The sequence below is a fragment of the Leptonychotes weddellii genome, chromosome 6, assembly GCF_054177405.1.
Source record: "Leptonychotes weddellii isolate Sample4059 chromosome 6, ASM5417740v2, whole genome shotgun sequence".
Lineage (NCBI taxonomy): Eukaryota > Metazoa > Chordata > Mammalia > Carnivora > Phocidae > Leptonychotes > Leptonychotes weddellii.
The window spans coordinates 99894974-99915987 of NC_138374.1; the positions used below are offsets into that span (position 1 = coordinate 99894974).

At 39.4% G+C, this 21014-nt stretch overlaps 1 protein-coding gene across 1 annotated transcript in view; it reads right to left on the reverse strand.

The window, feature by feature from the left end:
- Positions 1 to 233: 233 nt before the first annotated feature.
- Positions 234 to 21014, reverse strand: part of RGSL1 (regulator of G protein signaling like 1) — a 71948-nt gene continuing 51167 nt past the window's right edge. Inside the window, exons 9-18 of the mRNA XM_081823196.1 lie at positions 19210 to 19403; positions 17809 to 17926; positions 17274 to 17382; positions 14684 to 14813; positions 11011 to 11185; positions 6903 to 7041; positions 6547 to 6671; positions 3301 to 3410; positions 1435 to 1527; positions 234 to 359 (exon numbers count right to left, since the gene is read on the reverse strand). Of these exons, the coding sequence (XP_081679322.1) occupies positions 289 to 359; positions 1435 to 1527; positions 3301 to 3410; positions 6547 to 6671; positions 6903 to 7041; positions 11011 to 11185; positions 14684 to 14813; positions 17274 to 17382; positions 17809 to 17926; positions 19210 to 19403 (1264 nt within the window). The 3' untranslated portion in view covers positions 234 to 288. The remainder of the gene's footprint in view (positions 360 to 1434; positions 1528 to 3300; positions 3411 to 6546; positions 6672 to 6902; positions 7042 to 11010; positions 11186 to 14683; positions 14814 to 17273; positions 17383 to 17808; positions 17927 to 19209; positions 19404 to 21014) is intronic.

Below are 21014 nucleotides of genomic sequence, written 5' to 3' on the forward strand. Positions count from 1 at the left end.
CATCATCTAGGATACTCTTCCCACAGCAATAATGTTCTCCTGGAAGGTGGGTCAGGGGATCCAACTTCCTAAAAGTGCCTGTCTTAGTTGGGATACCCACAGAGAAACCCTTCCCTAACTATCTTGACTATAGGACTCTCTGGAAGAAGCAAGCTCAACTTCTTGGTTTCCATATGCTAAGGAGTGTCAGGATGTGGAGCTAGGTCTCTGGGAAGTTTCTCCCCCATCTCCCATTGTACACTTGGACAAAGCAGCTCTGAACTGAGGAAGAGGACTTCTGACTCATGTCTACCTTAGGACAGGACACAGCTGCGCGGTGGAGAGCACATGTCTTGATGGGGTAAGGTTGCTAGATGAAGCTAAAGATAAATATAGAGAAGCACTGCCTCAGAACTCAGGGCACAGGCACTCACTGGAGGGCCTCCAGCCCAGGAAGGCCATCCCAGAACAGCTTCCAGGGAAACACCTTCAGGGAAGGAGTTGGGAAATGGAAGGTGAAGCAGTGATGCTCCAGGGACATTAAGGAGACCTGGTTTGAATGCTGCAAAACTTTTGGTCTTAGGAGACATTTTATCTGGATGCAAAGGTCATGATGCCAACCCCATAGACCCAGGGAAGTAACATAAGGAGATTAAGCCAGATGAACACTAGAATCACAGAACTTTAGGGCTGTTTGGACCCTATGGATCATGGGCAATATTCCATAGTGTCCTTCCCCATTAAGCAATGAGGGGACATATGCAAATGGGCAGAAGAGGCAAGCTGGCATTTTATGTCTATAAGCAGTAGAGAGAAGCAGTATCTCTAACCTGGAAATAGAAGTGAACAATTGGTATAGAAAAAAAAAAAAAAAGCTTGTCAGGAGAGACCATGTGGAAACCAAGGCAACTTTAATACTTGGAAGTGGGATTAACTCCTTGAGGCTGAAGATGGGGGAGAAAAAGGATATAACATGGCTCAAATATGGGAGGCTAGGACAAGAGTGTTTATTACAGGGATAAGACGATCAGTAGCAGGCACTTCCAGGAAGCAGGAGGTATGGGGTAGAGGTCCTGTTCAAGCCAGCAGGTGCTCTCAGAGGGAGGGGAAAATAACAATTGGGACGTTATGATTGTCTCTTCACAAAGATCACACACCACACACAGAGAAGCCAGCAGAGATACAGAGAAACTTAAGGCACCTGCCTTCAAGGGGCTATAAAAGAATTAGGAAGATACAATTATTCAGATGAGAGCTGTGCTCAGAGCCCCAGAAAGACAGTCAGGAGACCTGCTTCTCATCCCATCTCTGCCACTCACATGCTGTGTGGTTTGGAGCAAATCGCTTCACATTTTGGGGACCTCAGTCTCCTTGTGGTCAATAAGGAGATTGGCCAAACTGGATTAGAGTCACCATCTAAGTAGTTAGATCAGTGGGATTCCAACTCCAACTCACAATTTTGAACTGGACTTGTTACTACTTCTCGCTGTTGAGGCTGAAACCACTCAATACCTCTGAGTAAGGTGAATCTTAAGATGGCATGGTCTCCTGGAGAAGAAGGAGAGGGAGTATTAAAATCCCTTATAACACCCAACAAAATAAATGTTTATATGTAAGCAAGGAAGTTCTTGACAATATTCCCTGGAGTATAGGTTGTTAATGATAGACATTATCTAAATCCAGACCTCTGTATTTGAGGTCAGGGGTCTGGGGTGGAAAGAGGAGAAGCAAGATGCTCAAGGTCCCTCAGCTCATACACAGTGACTCTTCAGGCCAGGGACCCAAGTGCCCTGACCCCTTAATTTAGGGCATCCTGTTACCCTCTTCCAATTTCAGACACCAGAAAAGATTTGGGGATTTACTTCCCTGGAGCTCAGCAATAGGAAATGAGCCAAAGGTGGAAGCTCTTTGGTTGCCACTAAGGGACATGTTCTTGCTCTTCTGAGTATCATTTGCCCACCCTGCCTGCTCACTCCCCTTTCCTTTCCCTCTTATTATGCCCCACCTCCACCCCTCCACCCTCACCCCAAATAAGCCCTTTGTACCCCCAGGGACACTTTTCCCCACATACTGCAAAGACTGCTGATTTCTGTCTACTGGTATGACATTTTACAAGGCAGAGACAAGGATAATGAGCAACATTCATTGACCATTGGGGCCGCTGTAGCCAGGGAGGTAGAGGATTTATTTCCTACTTAAGTGAGGAACCTCTCAGAGGGGCAGGAACTTAGCTCTACAACCAGCCAGAGCTGCTTCTCCCACTGTTCATGCAAGCTAGGGATGGGTTAAGTTTCAAAGGCCTCATTTGTATTCCCCAAAGGGAGTGGGATACCTGTTTGTGAGGGGGCTGGAAGGGGGGCAGGGTTAAGTATCTGTAAAAATGGACATGAGAACTGCATAGGTTTGAGCTAAAACCATAGAATATTCAGTTCTCTCACAGGACAATTCTCTGGTGTCTTTAAGACTCCTGTCTTATCTCCAAATTTTGTTCTGATGCTGGTACTGTTTTCAGACTCACAGACCTGTTCTCTTTGGTTCTCAGAACCTTCACTGCAGTGACATCCAGCCTTGCCCTCTCAAGGCATTGCTCTGTGCACCCTCCTCCCTCTCTTTAAAATTTCCTTTTGCTTAAGTATTGATTTCAGTGCAGATATTAAGAAAGGGATTGAGTTCAACTGCTCTGCTAAGAAAACATATGTCTGTATATGTTTTCAAACATATCTATTTGCTTATTTATAAATATATTAATAATATACAACATATGAATAACATATTAAGAATATAATAATAAATATGTAAATCTCTCATAATCACACCATACAGAGATAATCCTATTAACAATTTATTTCTGAAATTTTCCCATGCTCTCATAAAAATTATATATATGCATAAAGATATATATATATTTACCACATTAAAATCATACCCTACATCCACTTTTTAATTTTCTCACAACACTATAAAACAGATGCTTTTCAAATGGTAGGATTTCTGGAGATAGTTGGAACAGGGGGCTTCTTAAATAGCAGTAAAGCAAGTCACCACCTCCATTTACCCACCACATGGACCATGACCTACATCCTGAGGCTATTGAGAGGTACTGCTGGGGAGTGTGGTACATGGGTGGGATACCCTTTTGCTGGTACTGATATTAACAGATAAAACACACTTTAATGCTTCTCTGAGAGCGAAGTTAATGAGATGCCCACCCCTCCAGGAAATATCCTCTATGAAGTCTTAAGTTGGTCCTTTGGACCCTTGCTTTCCCTTCATGAGTCTCATTTGCTAGAGAATGGGGCTATAGGTCATGGTAGAGCTTACCTCCACTCCAAGGAGAATACTTGTGCATGGGCTTAGGAGAAGTTTGTTTATCCTTGTATGTCTTCCCCCTGTACTGGAAGTAAGAGCAGGTTGCCTTCCAGGAACAAAACCTGTGAGAAGATTGGCTTCTGGTCACATGGAGAAAGCTACCAGCTGAGGAGGCTGGAACACTGAGCATAGGGCAACTGGGTCAAGACCACTCCTCACAGAGAGTGGAGTGTCCAATAGAGAAGAGGAAAGATTTGGCCTTGGAGTTCTGCCTGTCAGGGGCCCTTCTTCTGAGCCCTCTCTGTGTCTAGGCCTAGCTCCACTGAGGACCTGGTATGGACAGTATGTTGGGATTCCCTTCTGGAACCAGTGAATGGAGTCTGTAAAGAATCTGCTATATCCAGGTTTGAGGAGGAGTCAATCTCTCTGACGCTTGCTTGAGCATCAGACTATGAGCTCCCCACTTAACTTCACCTGGTGCAGCCAGAGCATCTGACTGGTTTCCTCCCAGGTCCCAATCCCTGGTTTTATCCTGTCCCTTACCGAAGGTCGTGACCCTGTCATCACATTCCCAGCAGCCCTTTCCCTGGAGTAGACCCCTGCTCCTCACATGAACTTGCATTCATATACCCACTGCAACCTGAGAACTGTTGCTCCCTGGAATCGCTCACAACACTCTTCATCTCTTCCTCCCTGGCCCCTAACGCCTTGCTGTCCCTGAGCCTACCCTTGCATTGGACCCTTTGGAGGTTGGTCTTGGCTAAGATTGGATTTATTTTCTATCTTGCCTTTGCTCTGATGGTCTTAACGGGGTGCCCTCTTTCCCTTCTCCAAGGGGCATTCTATTTGATCACAGTTGGTTTCTCTCATTCCACTTGCTATGGACCTGGTTTCTAATCCTGGTTTTACCACTTCCAAGTGATCCTAGGTGTCTCTCACCCCTTTTGAACCTCAATTCACTCATCTATAAAATAGGGATAATAACACTTTGCCTCACCCACCTCATAGGGCTGTTGAGAGGTTCATCTGGGATAACATATGTAGACACAGTTTGTGCAGTATAACACTCTTTATATAGGAGTATATAGGAAAGTAAGTGAAGAACCAGTTGCATAAAGATTAGGGATTCAAAGCCTCCCTGAAGCACTCCTATACTTCCTAAATAGGTATGAGGCAGTGCTGAGCACTGATTCAAGCCAGATGCAGCATGCATTTCTCAGGGGTTTCTGATTCTCTAGAAAGTTTCAGGACAAATTTCTATTTAATCCTGATTGGTAGAACTAGAATCAAGTCTAGACTTGGTGCTAGATAACAATTGGTGTTCAAAGGATAAACCGGTTATCTTGAACCTTGATTTTTAATTCTTTCAATCCTGTATTAAATAATTTATTATCATAGAGATTTTATTTTTTTTAAATGGAACTGAGTTATATTTATTTATTTATTTTCTTCCAAATTTTTATTTAAATTCTAATTAGCTAACTTATAGTGTAATATTGGTTTCAGGAGTAGAATTTAGTAATTCATCACTTACATATAATACCCAGTGCTCATCATAACAAGTGCTCTCCTTAATATCAATCACTTATTTAGCCCATCCCCCACCCACTTCCTTCCATCAACCCTCAGTTTGTTCTCTATCATTAAGAGTCTCTTATGGTTTGCCTCCCCTCTCTCCTTCTCTCTTTTTTTCCCCTTCCCAAACATTCATCTGTTTTATTTCCTAAATTCCACATATGAGTGAAATCACATGGTATTTGTCTTTCTCCGACTGACTTATTTTGCTTAGCATAATACACTCTAGCTCCATCCACGTTGTTGCAAATGACAAGATCTCATTCTTTTTGATGGCTTAGTAGTGTTCCATTGCATATATATACCACATCTTCTTTATCCATTCATTAATTGATGGACACTTGGGCTCTTTCCTAGTTTGGCTGTTGTTGATCATGCTGCTATAAACATTGGGGTGCATGTATCCCTTTACATCTGTATTTTTGTATCCTTTGGGTAAATACCTAGTAGTTCAATTGCTGGGTTGTAGGGTAGTTCTAGTTATCATAGAGATTTTAAAATAAAGGTTGGAGATTGGTAAGCAACCTTTATCCTTCTCTTCTCATAAAGTAACATTTATGCATGTATGTGTATGTGGGGGGGAGGGTGTCCCCTAAGAGCTGGAATCACATCATAATCTAAATATCCTAATTAGCCCTGTCTTGGAACATTTCAGCCGGCTGTCCTCTGGTCACTGTCATACAGGGCACTGTCATTCACTGTGTGGAAGGTGTAAGCTGGCGCTGCAGTGCACTATAAGAGTAAATAACCATCTGGGAGAACCTGGGCCAGTGTCTCAACCCAAACCTTGACAGGCTAGGTTAGAAACCAGTGAGCCACAGGTTGCATTTGTCCTGCAGATATTTTGTTTGTTTCATTTTTGCTCTTTGGCCTTCATAATTTCCTCACCATGTTTTAGTTTTGAGTTAGTTGCCACATTTGCCACTTTAACATTGGGAGATATGACATAAAAACCTAAATTTCTGGGGCACCTGGGTGGCTCAGTTGGTTGAGTGATGGACTCTTGGTTTTGGCTCAGGTCATGATCTCATGGGTCATGAGATGGATTCCAGCGTCTGGCTCTGTGCCCAGCGGGGAGTCTGCTTGAAGATTCTCTCCCTCTCCACCTCCCTGCACTCACTCTCTCTCTCTCAAATAAATAAGTCTTTAACAACAAAAGAAACTCCTAAATTTCTAAGCTCCTCTTGAAAATGGAAGTATCTAGCAACTGTGCCTCTAATGGTAATTATGGGATTTGGACATAACAGAGTAAAACTCTTCTGTCTTACTGTCTGAGTGAAGCTCCTTAAGTACAAGTACAGTTGTGTTAACCTTGACAGAATTTCTTCCCAGGTAGCTATGGTCCATACTCATTCTTAAGTGAGGAACCTATGCCTAAGAAAACTAACATCTTAAAAAAAAGAAAAAAAGAAAAAGAAAATTAACATCCTTTTTCCAAACAAGCACAGGGGAGGTGGGGGTCTGGCACTCTGATCCTGTCTTAATTGGCCTTCCATCCTCTGATTCAGTTTCAGCGTGGGAGTGTGAGGGATGGAGTGTATCAAGTAGGATAAGAATACACCATTGTAGTTCCCAACAGACTGGGAACTGTGAAGCAGAGGGCTAGAAGAAGACAGAAGACTCTCTAGAAAGTCAAATGTGTTTTCCTGCTCTCATGGTCCTTGGGCAAGGGGAAATAGTTACCTTTTCCAGAAGTACATAATGACAGGGAAGAGAGACATGATAGTCCCGTGGAAGATGTTCCGATCTAGGTGGCCCTCTGCAATGGCAGCAAGGATGGCATCCTTCTGGGATTCAGAGATGTTCACCTACCCATAGAGTGGGAGCCTGTTACTGGCAGAGGCTCCAGGGAAGGCAGAAAACCTCTCTTGACCCCCAGGACTTATAAGACCACCCCCTCCCCAGAAGGCAGCAGCTTTTCATGCAACTGCTAAGTAAAGGACATCTGGTTGACCCAAGACTTAGGAGGTGCTTTCAGAGTTCTTGTGGAAGAAATGCTTCTTGGCAAAAGCCCAGAGAGGAGTGGGAATCCCCTTTACCCTCAGCCTTGGAGGGATTTCAGAATGCAGGTAGAGCTTTAGGATGATGTTAATTTTGGACCTCATTAGGACCACATCATTCTCGTTGTATGCCCGGTTGGCTTGCAGCACCTGAGCTGAACTCACCAAATCATTAAATCTAAAAAGAAGCAGTAAGTAGGAAATCAGCGAGGAGAAGATAAAAGCAGCAGCTAAGTAGGGCAGCCAGCCCAGACCCATTTCTGACCTAAAAATGACAGGGCCAATCCTGGGCCAGGTTGCAACTTAATTCATTCAATCATAATGCCTCCATAGGCAAATACAAATTGAGCACCTACCACATGTCAGGTAATATGCTAAGTACTTCTTCAAGTGTATTTCTTTACCATAAACTCCCTTATGCATCTCATCCTGCCTCCATCCTGACCTTTGTACCAGTTTTGCCTCTGAAGACTTTAAGGACTAAGGGTTATCTTGCTCTTTCTTTCCTCTCCTGTGCTGATGCTCTCACAATTACAACCACTCTTTGAAGCTGCATATTACTTAATTTTTTTATTATAGTAAAATACATGCAATATAAAATTTACCAGTTTAACCATTTTTAAATGTACAGTCAGTGGCATTAAGTACATTGACTTTGCTGTGCAACCATCAACACAATCCATCTCCAGAACTTTTTTCATCTTCCCCAGCTGAAATTCTATGCCATTAAACAATAACTCTCTATTCTTCCCATATCCCAGCCTCTGGCAATTACCTTCTGTCTCCTAGCAACATATTCTTTTACTAACCATCAGATACCTGTCAGTTATACCTTATCTTGATTTAAGTACACAGTTTATTTCTCAGGCCTCTTTAAATCTTAACCATTTAAACTTTTCCTAAGAGTAGAATACCAAGATTTTCCCATTATAAGCTTGTTTTGCATATCCACTTATTTATTCCATCAGTGGACATTTAAAAGGGTTTACTCTGTGCCAGGTGCAGTTCCAAGAGCAGGGATTCAGCAGTGAACATGGTAAACAAAGTCCTGCTTTTGTTTTTAGTTGTCTAAATGCACTTCTTGCATCTATCATCCTACTTCTTAACTCTCATTTGTGTTTTGTCTGCCATCCAGATTGGTTTGCAGGATCTTAGAGAAGAGAGAGCATGTCTTTTGTATCTCCAGTGTCAAATCCAGTGCCCAAGCAATCAGTAAGCATTTGTGGAACTGAGCTAAATGCCTCACTGGGGTGCAGTGGAGACCTCTTAACCAAATTCTCCTAACTAGTGTGCTGAATGACCAGGTGCTCTTCTGAAAACACTGACTGATGCCTATGACATGCTCACTATATACACACTGGTTGTTCCTTCTGTAATATACTCTCACATGTTCCCAGTGAGTTGAGGCAGATATATACTGAGAATTAGCCATGTTTCTTCTCAAATATTTTTGTCTGTTGTACTTGTTACTGTAATTTGTAATTTATGAAAATTGATAAAATATGAACATAAAAGGAAAAGGTATTTGTTGTTTCTGTGAAAATAAATTTGAATGTATTGGAATGTTCCAGTAAAGGCAAGTTGCTTTTTTAAAAGTTGCTATTGAGTTAGGTATGACAAAGCAATTTAAAACTTTGAAAAAACAAGTATAAAAATCCAGAAGGATTAAATTGCCTTTAAATTCTCACTCCACTTTAAAAAGAGAAATTTTAGAATTAGCAGATAGCATTTTGGATATAGTTTATGCAAGAAAAATATGTGGATCTCCAGTTAGAGGAATGGCTTTGACTTTACATCAGAAGTTTGTCAGGTGAGTGAAAGTACATCAGTATGATTTAACATAATAATATCTCTTTAAGTATGAATGTTCCTCACAAAATTAAAAATAGATTTACCATATAATCCCACTGCTGGGTATTACCCAAAGAATATGAAAACACTAATTCAAAGACATACATGCACCCCTATGTTTATTGTAGCATTATTTATAATGGCCAAATTATGGAAGCAGTTCATGTGTCCATTGACAGATTAATGAATAAAGAAAATGTGGTATATTTATACAATAGAATATTAGTCATAAAAAGAATGAAATCTTGCCATTTTCATCCACATGGATGGAGATAAAGGATATAATGCTAAGTGAAATGTCAGTCAGAGAAAAACAAATACCATATGATTTCACTCATATTTGGAATTTAAGAAACAAAACAAAGAAAAAAAAGAGACAAACCAAGAAACAGATTCTTAACTATAGAGAACAAACTGATGGTTACCAGAGGGGAGGTGGGTGGGGGGATAGGTGAAATAGGTCATAAGAATATACTTATCATGATGAATACTGAATAATGTATAGAATTGTTTAATCAATATATTCTACACATGAAACTAATATAACACTGTATGTCAACTATACTGGAATTAAAATTTTAAAAAGCTAATCAACCAAAGGCAAGCAAAAACAATAATAGTAATGATACACAATGAGTGAAGTAATATAGAGGATTGAATAACCTGTATGTATGTACAGGAGACTTCCAACTTATATCAACTTAAATATCATTTATGCATCTCTATCTTTATTTTTAAATTAGTTTAGAACTTTTAACAGTTCTCAAAAAAAAAAAAAAAAGAAAGCCCACCACATTCTAAAACATAGACTCATAAGCCATTCTACTTTAGTACATAAGATACCTAACATAGGGGGCGCCTGGGTGGCTCAGTCGGTTAAGCGGCTGCCTTCGGCTCGGGTCATGATCCCAGAGTCCTGGGATCGAGCCCCGCATCGGGCTCCCTGCTCAGTGGAGAGCCTGCTTCTCCCTCTCCCTCTGCCTGCCTCTCTGCCTACTTGTGCTCTCTCTCTCTCTGTCAAATAAATAAATAAAATCTTTAAAAAAAAAAAAAAAAAAAGATACCTAACATAGTACATCATTTCTATGGGGGAAATGTATTCCAAATTTCAAATCAGTATTTCAGGAACATGCCCTTCCTGATAATGGCAAAGATGTTCCCATTGATGAGGACAGAGAAAGAAGTAGAGACTCTTATTTCTCTTAGAGTCACTTGTTTCTATCTGCAAATGTTCAAGAAAATTTTAAGTCAATTCTCTCTTTCAGATGTGCTAGACTCGTGTTCCCAACTGTGCTGCACATCAGAATCACACGAGCAGCTTATTAAAGTACCAGTTCCCAGGTTCTACACTGGAACAGTGAAATCCAAATCTCTGGGACCTTGGCGTTGGCAGTATTCACAAGCCCCCAGTGACCCTGATGTGTACCAGTGTTGAGAACCATTGACTAACTCCTATACCCCAGTATGATTGTTTTGCAAGTTCAGGCCCTGAGCTTACAAATTGGAGAGCTTTACACATGAGACACACGTGGTTAAGAATATTTCTAAGTAGAGAGGTGCCTGGGTGGTTCAGTCACTTAAGCACCTGACTCTTGATTTTGGCTCAGGTCATGATCTCAGGGTTGTGAGACTGAGCCCCGCGTTGGGCTCTATGCTGGGCATGGAGCCTGCTCAGGCTTCTCTCTCTCCTCTTCTGCCCCCGCCAAAGAAATATTTCTAAGTAGAAACCGCACTAAACAACAGGTAAGAATAATCTGACCCAGACCAGAAAGATGTTTTGCTCTATATATTTCACCAAAGCTGTAATGGAATGACCTCCATTTTTTCCCTACTACTTGCTTTTTTCATAAGATGCATGAATAAAGCAAAGAATAAATAAATATATATAGATTTTATTCCTATATATCCGTTTAATGTCATGCATACACACACAGACACACACAATTTTTATTATTATAATTCTTTGTTCTAACTAAGGAACTATTGGCCCTATGGTGCTCCATAAGAGGACTTCTATCATATTAACAAATAATAAAAAAAAAGTGCTCCACTTCCTGGGTATAAATATATTTCAATATTTCAATCATTTCAATATTGGCAACTCCAGAATACTGAAGAGCTTCTAGGACCTAAAGGGAAGAATGGCAGAAATTGATACAGTGACAGACAGAATTCAGTGAGATTTTCAGTTGGAGATTGCTGCCTGGCAGGGCTGAAATCACTTATAGGCCACTCAAGACTTTGCTGGATGGTACTAATCAGGGAAAGCCATGATAGGGAGAGATGGGAAACTTACTTCTCCATTTCAGAAAAAAAATACAAATCATTGATTGCAAAGTTGACAATGATAATTCTGTGGCCAAATATACGGCGCTTCATAAGTGTTACATCACCATTCTCAAAGTCTGCATTCTGGACGTTTGTGGCATATGCAGTTGGGCGTCCTGATACATTTGGTGATGTGGAGAAATCTGAGAGAGAAAGAGGAAGGAATTAAAATCTAGTTTGATGAAGTCACTCTTAAACTTGAAGCCTTTGACTTGGGCATAACTAAAATGAAGAAAGGAAACTGTGGACCCATCTTTGGGCCTATCCAAATAGTGATTTCCTACCCTTGGGCTCAACGTTTTACTTTGACTTGAAGGACTGCTGAAAAAGCCATCTGTTCAGATGATATGACCACAAACACACACACACACACACAAATCAACCGAGTACCGAAAGGTGTTTTCCTGGCGCATGTCTCATAGAAATATAATTGCACTGTAGGTATGCTAATCCCTAAGATTTCTGCAGAAACTGAACATGCAGGTGTGACCTTCAAAATGGAGTCTGTGGTTCTGATGATGCTTATTCTAGGTTTATCAGGGAAGTAATTTAGAAGGAAACTGGGAAAGCAGCACAACAAAAAAGTCAAAACATCAAGAGTAAAGAAGTTTATTGAAACAGAGAGTAGGGCGGTGGAGTAGAAAACAGACACATGAGTAAAGAAGAAGATAGAAGATTCAAGAAGGTTTGGATTGTGTTTCAGAAAAACAAGACACTTATTTTAGAAAGTTTCTTGACTAGGATATATACAAAGAAATCCATTCATAGGAATTTAGGGCTGCGAAGACAACAGTTTTAGGCTGTATCTGGCAAGTAAACCCTGGTTAACTGCCTGGCTGGGTTTAAGAAAATTGTCTAATCCAGCTCTAGAATTTACTATTCTTCCTATAAAACCCATTATTCTGGATATCTGTTCAGGAACCATTGATGTGGGTATGGTGCTTCCTATTGGTGTAAGTGGGATTCCTTTTGGAGAAGTGTTATATATAAAATGGGAGGGTACTACAACATTGAATAAATAGCTAGCACCTCTTATGTTCCAGACCCTGTGCTAGGTCCTAGGGTTACAGCATCAAATAAAGCAAAGCCTCCTCCTTCTTATCTTACAATCTCTCTTTATCTTTTAGACTTGAGTTCGAAGGGGAAAAAAAAAAGTTTGAATAGTAGTGGAAGTTGGTATGATGATCAAGGATTTTAGGAAAAAAGTGTGCTAAATCCACTCAAGAAATCTGGGAGCAGTGATATACTTGCAAACCAGCTCTGGTAGGGGTGGGGGAGATATTTGCTGATTTCTATAATAAATACTTCCACCATAGTTGATTTCAGCTATTGATGGTTCATAAAATGTCCTGAATATTTAACAGTTGACTCTCAACTGGGTTAAGATTGTCAGCTTGTTTTATTTTTTTAAAAGCAAGACCCAATTCTATGCTAGCTATAAGAACACTTTAAATGAAGGGCAGAAATAGGTTATAAGTAGAGGAACTGAAAAAGATAATACATGCATGTTAACACTAATAAAAAGAAAGCTGGAGTGATTATCTTAATCTACAAGGTAGATTTCAGAGAAAAAAATATTACCATCGATAAAGTATTTTTTTGTAATGATAAATGGGTCAATTGATTGAAGGACATAACAATCCCAGAAAAGTCTAAATGATAGTGAAAGAAAACAGACCACTGGCAGGTAGATCTCCCACTGAGCTACAGAAGCACTCTTCTTGGGCTGTCTCATACAAAGCTAAGGATGTGGGAAGTTGAAGTAGGGTGAAATTAGACTTTCTACCATTCTGGGGCGTAAGGGTTTGAACTAATTTTATTTAAAAGAAGAAACAAAAGAGCTAGAACTATTCAAAAATCCTAAATGTTTGTGAAGCAGTTCCTAAAACATATATACAAAAACTTTTGCAAATTAGAAAATATCATAATATTAAAATTTCAAAAGAATAATAGACAAAGGACATAAATAATTCAGAAAGGAATACGAATGACCAACAAATAAAGGTACTCAATTACTAAAGAAATATACATAAGAATGGCACATTAGTTTTCATTTACCAGACTGTCAGTTTTTAAGAAGTGCTTAATACCCCAGGTTGGTGACAATGTGGCACTTACTTATACTGTTGGTAAGAGTTTAATTAGTGTAATGTTTTTAAAGCGCTGAATTTTAACTACTTTTTTTAAGATTTTATTTATTTATCTGACAGAGAGAGAGACAGCTAGAGAGGGAACACAAGCAGGGGGAGTGGGAGAGGGAGAAGCAGGCTTCCCGCCGAGCAGGGAGCCCGATGCGGGACTCGATCCCAGGACCCTGAGATCATGACCTGAGCCAAAGGCAGATGCTTAACAACTGAGCCACCCAGGTGCCCCTGAATTTTAACTGTTTTTAACCATTTACCCATTTCTCCCATTTTAGGGAATTAATCTCATAGAAATACATGATTGCAATATATGTATGTTTTGCAGCATTATTTGTTATACTGACAATTGAAACAACTCAAAAGTCATCAAGAGAGATGAAGGTGATAGGCATTGAGGAGGGCACTTGACGTTATGAGCACTGGGTGTTATATGCAACTGATGAATCACTAAACTCTACCTCTGAAACTAATAATACACTATGTTAATTAATTGAATTTAAATTAAAAAACTCAAAAAAATAAGAGAGATGAGATTTGTCATTATCAATTCCTCTAGTATTATCTCAGGCACTTTTGTCATTTCATTAATCTTACTTAATTAATCATAATCATTAATCTCCAGTCCAACTGGCCTGATTGCCATTCCTGCAATGTGCCATGCTCTTTCTTATTTTAGGATTCTATGCAGACCTAGAAATTGCTCCCCACCTATTTTGCCTGTCTAACTTGCTCATTCCAGAAGACAAATTTGTCATTTTCTAGAAGTCTTCCCTGATCCTCCTCCTTGACTAACTAGGGTCTCCCTACAATTATCATTGGGATTACTCACCACATAATAATAGCAATAACACTGGCTAACCCTTTTATAGTAATGAGTAAAGATACTTTGTATGTATTAACTCACTCAATCCTCACAACAATCTTTGGGATAAGCACCATTATTATTACCACTCTGCAGATGAAAAAATTCTGAGGCACAGAATCACTTTCACAAGGTCCTTCAGTTAAAAAATTGCATATTCAAACCCAGGATATTTGGCTCCAAAATCTGTGGCTCTTACTTTCTATCTTGCCCTCAAAATGTAAGTGCTATGAAGACCTATCCTATACTGCATGTTTACTACTGTATCCCCAGCACCTGGCAAAGTTCCTGCCATATCGTGGATTCAAAAAGTGTGTTGAATGAATGAATGAACTAACAAATGAAGTAGTTGAATAAATCTATACTATGGACAACAGTTTAGTGAAATGTAAGATCTTGCTGCACTGTAGACTAATCATTTTTCACCCTTGCTGACTCTGTCAGCAGAAGCCAATGGACTCACATTCTCTCTAAGCAGGCCTGAGCTTGGCTTTGCAACCAGGACCTAGAGCTCTTGCTAGACCCCAGGTTAACACAGGCATGACGCAAAGCAACAGCTCTGCAGCTTCTTACCTGGGCTAACCCCTGTGTCTGAAATGTCAACAGGAAAGACAGTAAATAGAGAAGTAACTTACTTTCCTTGTTATTTTGTAGTTCTAGGTGAAGATATTCTTCAAATTCCTGGCGCTTCCTGGGATCAGACACAAATCTGCGGTACTTGCAAAAGCTCTTAATAAAGCTAATCATTTTCATCCAGCCTCTTCCCTGGGAAAAGAGACAGGTATGCCACATTCATTAGTATAGCTGCTGTTCCCTGGAAGTCTACTATGTGCCAGAAACTTGACATTCATTATATTTAATCCTCACAACACCTCCTTTATGAGGAATAATCTTTAGCTCCAATTTAAAGGTGAGGAAAAACAGAGAATTGCAAACCTTCTCCAAATTAAGTGCCTAGTGGGCAGAAGATTCTGGCTTTACCCAGGCACGGGGCCATTGGCAATGCTCCTTCGACTACAGTCTTTCAGCAGTAAGATTTGAGATGCCATGATTAGGAGAGAGAGGGTGAGTGCTAAAAATAGGAAGAAACAGGGGTCGGAGATAAGCATAACTCACAAGAGGGGAATGATGGCTCAGGCAAATTTGAAATGTTGAAGAAATAAGGAAATGAATAAAATCATTTCTAATCATTAAAAAGAGAAAGTATAATTACATGCACATACACACCACATACACACAAATGCATTTTATAAGTTCCTTGTCTGTTTCTTAATACCCAGTGACCATTCTGTAATTCATTTACCCCTTGGACAAATGGATATTTGGAGTCAGAAAGAATCTTATTGATCAACTAGTTGTTTCATTCTACAAAGAGGGATCTTCAATGTAAGCATGGCTTTAGAGGGCCAGTAGTGAAATACAAAAATCACTGGATTTGGGATCAGAAACTTGGGAGTCTGGAGCCTAGCTTTTCTCTAATTGTGTAATTTGGGCCAATGTACTTAATCTGTGTCTCAGGTCTCCATGTGTAAGAGAGAAACAATAGCCTTCAGGGTTGCGGTGAGGATTAGCGATTATAAATGTAAACTCCAATGTCTCCATGTGTAAGAGAGAAACAATAGCCTTCAGGGTTGCGGTGAGGATTAGCGATTATATATGTAAACTCCAATGTAGTGCTTGGTACAAAGTAGGCACAAGTACGTGACAATTTATTTTTATCTTTTCTTATCTAAGAGCAACTGGAAGACCTGAAATTAAAACAAAGTCGTGGGCGCCTGGGTGGCTCAGTTGGTTAAGCGACTGCCTTCGGCTCAGGTCATGATCCTGGAGTCCCGGGATCGAGTCCCGCATCGGGCTCCCTGCTCGGCGGGGAGTCTGCTTCTCCCTCTGACCCTCCTCCCTCTCATGCTCTCTGTCTCTCATTCTCTCTGTCTCAAATAAATAAATAAAATCTTAAAACGAAGTCGTTCTGGGTGCAATATTCTTTTTAATGTCCTACATCAGCATTCACGGTACCCTGACATAGAGCTGACTCATGCATGGAGGGAAAGAAGAAGAGAAAGCAAGGAGTAGACATTTTCATATGGGCATAGTCCATTTCTGTTTTCAGAAATATCTTAGCATGATTTTTGGAGTCAGAGCTGGGCTCAAATTTTTCTGATACTAACCAACTCTACAACACATTGGGCAAGTGATTATTTAAAAGGAACATGTGTTTTTCTCAAATCATATGAAGAGAATTTCCTGAGTAACATTCCTGTCTGTGGGGAGCATGTGTCTTACTGGACAGGCGTCTGAAGTGCACTGGAATTTACTGATGAAACTTCTTTGTAAAGACAATATTTAATTATTGCCATTTTCTTACAAAACTATATTTTGGAAAATTGTGTACTGTCATTTAAAATGCTTTTGTGTAAACTGGAAAAAAATCCTGTCTCTTCCTCCCCCCCCCCTTTTTTTTTTTACTGCTGGCATGGAGAAAGAATGAGCTAAATAACTGATGAGTTTGGAAGAAGAAAATGGACATGTTCTGCTCTCAACCCTCTGCATTCTCCGTTTGCATGATTCCTGTGCTTAGGCCTGCCCTTTGTCATTCAATAAGGGGTTCACCCAGGAGGCCTAAGTTGTTCCGTTACACCAGCGGCTGCACATGTGACTGAGTTTAATTTGGCTGCAGAGAGGATTATTAAACCCATCTGGCTTTACGGCCAACCCATGTGCTTCAAACTAGTTTTTTTTTTTTTTTTAAAGATTTTATTTATTTATTTGAGAGAGAGCACATGAAACGGGGGAGGGTCAGAGGGAGAAGCAGACTCCCTGCCGAGCAGGGAGCCCGATGCGGGACTCGATCCCGGGACTCCAGGATCATGACCTGAGCAGAAGGCAGTCGCTTAACCAACTGAGCCACCCAGGCGCCCTTCAAACTAGTTTTTAGCGGTAAAAAAACCTGACATTTTGATCTCCATGTATCTGACCGCTGTGTCTATCACACAGTTGGTTCTAGTAACAGAGTGAAGGCAAGGATTTTTCCTTAAATTCCCACTGTAACAATTTCTCTGAGCCTCAGGGTCCTCCTTTGTAAAACATGAATTAAGAAACATAACCAAAGAGTAGTTGTTTGGGTGAATAAATAAACAAACAAGGAAACTCTTTGCATGGTTGACAATGCCTAAGCAGTGCTTTCCTTGTCCCCAGTGTCTTGTCTTCACTGTCTTCCTCACTGACCTGGGATTCCTGTAGGTGAGCTGCGGTTTTTGAGGGCTTCTTAGCAGTTTGTACTTCAATATGCCCTTCCTGAGGATAAGGTGGGAACAGCTCTTGGTAATCTTTAAACCTGCCAGAAGGAGACCAAGAACATCAAGAAGGCAAACACCTGGTACATAAAAGGTAACAAGGCAAACCTATCTCAGCTTTTGGAGGAAGGCCAAGTGGGAACTGGGGAATGGTAAGACACTCACAAGTACTCTTCTTACCATTTCAATCCTTTGCTAATGTCAGCCTATCAATACTGTATTGTTCCACTGTTCAGGTAAATGAACTGAAGTGTGTATGTGCATGCACGCATGCACACACACATGCATGCACACACATGTGCACAGGTAGGTAGGTAGAGGATTCAAGATAAATTTGATTTTTCTCTTGTAGGGAAGCTCTGGAAGTGAACTGTAAGAATAAATTTGAGACTCCTTGAGTACTATGGCTTTCAGAAGCCAATGAGCAGCTCCAGAAAGAATTATCGCCTTCACCGAGCAATACTTACCACTTTTCTTCCAGAGATTTCATGACAAAGCCCTGTAGCATTAACAGTGTGGTTGTGCTGACATGACGCATTTGAGAGATTTCTTTGATAATAGGGGCATCACACTGCAGTATTTCTTCTAAAAAATGCAAGAGAGAGAAAAGAGTCATCATCTCCTTGTCTACTTTTTCTGAGGTAGCAGGTGTGTTTTCATCTTAGAGACTCAGTCCCTTATCCTTAATCTGGTTAGACTCTGAGCTCTCCAAAATTTGTTTGAAAATCTCAAAAGCATAATTGTAGAGCAAATACAGTCCTGGTTTACTTCCATTCAAATTTCAAAAATGAGTGCTTAAGGGGAAGGAAATATTTAAAAGACTCATTTCTGCAGCTAGCTTAAAGTGTTTGGTTTAGGAAGAGAGCAGAAGAGTAAAGGATTAAAGTTAAATTGCTGGGGCAGATGGGGAGGGAATCCAAGATTACAAATAAGTATCATGAGGGCAATATGATTTTCCAGGTGTTCAGAGACTATTGTGTTCATTAATAAGACTTGAAAACTTATCAAGGACAAGATCTGCAAACTTTTCTTTGTCTTATTCCTGAGAATCAACAAGTAAATATTTCTTACAAGTAAACATTTGCCAGTTTTACTTCTTCTTTTACTTTCATAAAATTTATAACCTTATCTTGGTTATCACAAGCAAATACACACACACACCCACACCCATTTGTTCATTTGTGCCAAAATAAAAGACTTTATCTTCATTGCTTCGCTATAGATTTGTTTACTTTGAGGATGGGATTATGCTCACCTCCCTTTTTTCCCTCTAGAATAAGAGGTCAACACTTTACTTGCAACTTCTGTTTCTGGCCAAGATGAATTTACGTGGGTCAGATTGCCCTCCCTCCACAGGCAAGTAAACAAAATTTATTAAACAAAGATTTTCAGGGAGACAGTTCTTCCCAGGACAACTCTCTCTATAACCCATAATAGGTGAATACTCCAACTTTATATACAGCTAACTCTTGCTTTTGTATCTAAATTACTGTCTAGTTGATTTAAGGGTCAAATAACTTGAGTTTGAATTCAAGATTTCTGTGTTTCATCGTCCTCATTAGTAAAATGGAGGTATTCATTCCTATCTTATAGAGATTAAATAAAATCCTATTTTCAGTGCTGAATAGAGTTAAATGAGAGGATATATTTCACATTTAAGTACAAGTGTTTTGTGCTTGACTTATTACTTTAGATTTATTATTGTTGCTCTCTCCTTTTATTGTCCCTCTTAATCTTTGTCTCAGTACTGCCCATGTGGCCACTGCTCTGTTCTGCTCTTTCAGGGGGCTCACATGAGGCAGGTTCTCTGCCAAACTCTTCTCCTAAGATACTAAAGGGAGAAGGGAGCAGGAGAAGAGGATGCATACCAGCAGAGGCTTTGCCATGGAAGAAAGTCTTGATTATATTTTCAAAGAGAGACTTGTACATTTTTTCGTTTGTCTCAATACTGATCTTATGTATGGCTACCAGGAATTGCAAGGGGCTTTCAGCCTTCCGTTCTTTGAGGAACTCTCTGAAGAACTCCAAGTGGTGTGTATTTAGGAGGACTTCTGTTAGGTTTCTGGAAAACAAGAAAGCATCATTGGTGAAGAGAAAAGGATGGTGACCCCAGACTTTAGCCATGTGTGAAAAGTGGAGTGAATAAATTGGTTACTATGCCTATTTCCTTGGAGATAAATGTAAACTTTTATATATCTACCCTAAGCGTGGTCCAATCATTTGACAACCCCAAAAGAAGAGGAGGAGAGGTATTTTAAAGGAGATAATGTCTTTTTTTTTCCCAAGGAAACCCTCTTTTTACATTGTCAATTCAAAGCAACCTCTAATTGGCACTCATTTCAGTGAGGCAGAGCATGAGTGATCAGTTGTTATTGATCAATATTTCTAAATTTCTTTTGCTGACTTATTCTTTCACATTTTCTTAAATATAGGTGCTCCTAATGTTTTATCCTCAATCTTCTTTACTTTTGCTTTATGATTTTTTTTCCCCTGGGTAATGTCTGCATCCTCTGGGGTTTCAGTTTTCATTGATATGAGGAAATGGTTTCATTTTATTTTGATTTTCATTGATAGCCTATCTCTAGTTCTCATGACCTCCATTTCAAAATTCCAACTGTCCATTCAACTTCATCTTTGTCATAGTTATTATTTAAACCTCTATACACACATCCATATGTTGTCCAACTTATTCTTCCTCCTTTATATACTTATTTCATTAAGTATGATGTTAGCTGTAAGTTTTTTTTAATAGATGACCTCTATTTGAATAAGATGGTATACTTCCATTTTAATTTTATTGAGAATTTTTATCATGAATGGGTGATGGATTTTGTAAAATGCTTTTCATTCACCAATTGGGATAATCATGTGGAATTTTCCACCTTATTTTATTAATATGGCATGTTGTATTAATTGACTTTTGGATGTTAGAGCAACTGTACATTCCTGGGATAAATCCCATTTGGTTATTTTGTATAATATTTTCTATATCTTTCTGGATTTGGTTTGCTAATATTTTGTTGAGGATTTTTATATCTAGATTTGAGAGGGAAATTGGTCTGTAACTTTCATTTCTTATGATATCTTAGTTTGACTTTGGGATCAGGATAATACTTTTTTGACCTCATAGAATAATTTAGCAAGTGTTCCTTTTCCTCTATTTTCTCAAAGAGTTCATGGACTATTATTGGTATTATTTGTCCTTTAACTATTGCATAGATTTCTCCAATGAAGCCATCTGTATCTAGACTTTCCTCTGTGAGACTATTTTAAGTTACTAATTTAGTTTCTTCTCTTGTTACAGATTTATTCACATTTTCTGCTTCTTGAGTCAGTTTCAGAAATTTGGTTATTTCTAGAAACTTACTAATTTCATCTAAGTTGTCTAATTTGTTCCTTGCATTTCTTCAAAAATCTAATTAATTTCTGTAGAGTCAGTGATTATGTTCTCTTTCAGTTCAGATTTTGGTGATCTGTGTCATCTCATTTTTCCCCCTTGACCAGTATAGCTAATGTTCATCTTTTTTTTTTTGATCTTTACAAAAAACCTATTTGTGCCTTGATTTTTTCTATTTTTTTTTTTTTTGGTCTAGATTTTGTTGACTTCCACTATATTTATTATTTACTTCCTTCTACTTTCATTGAGTTTAGTTTGAATATATCATTCCAACTT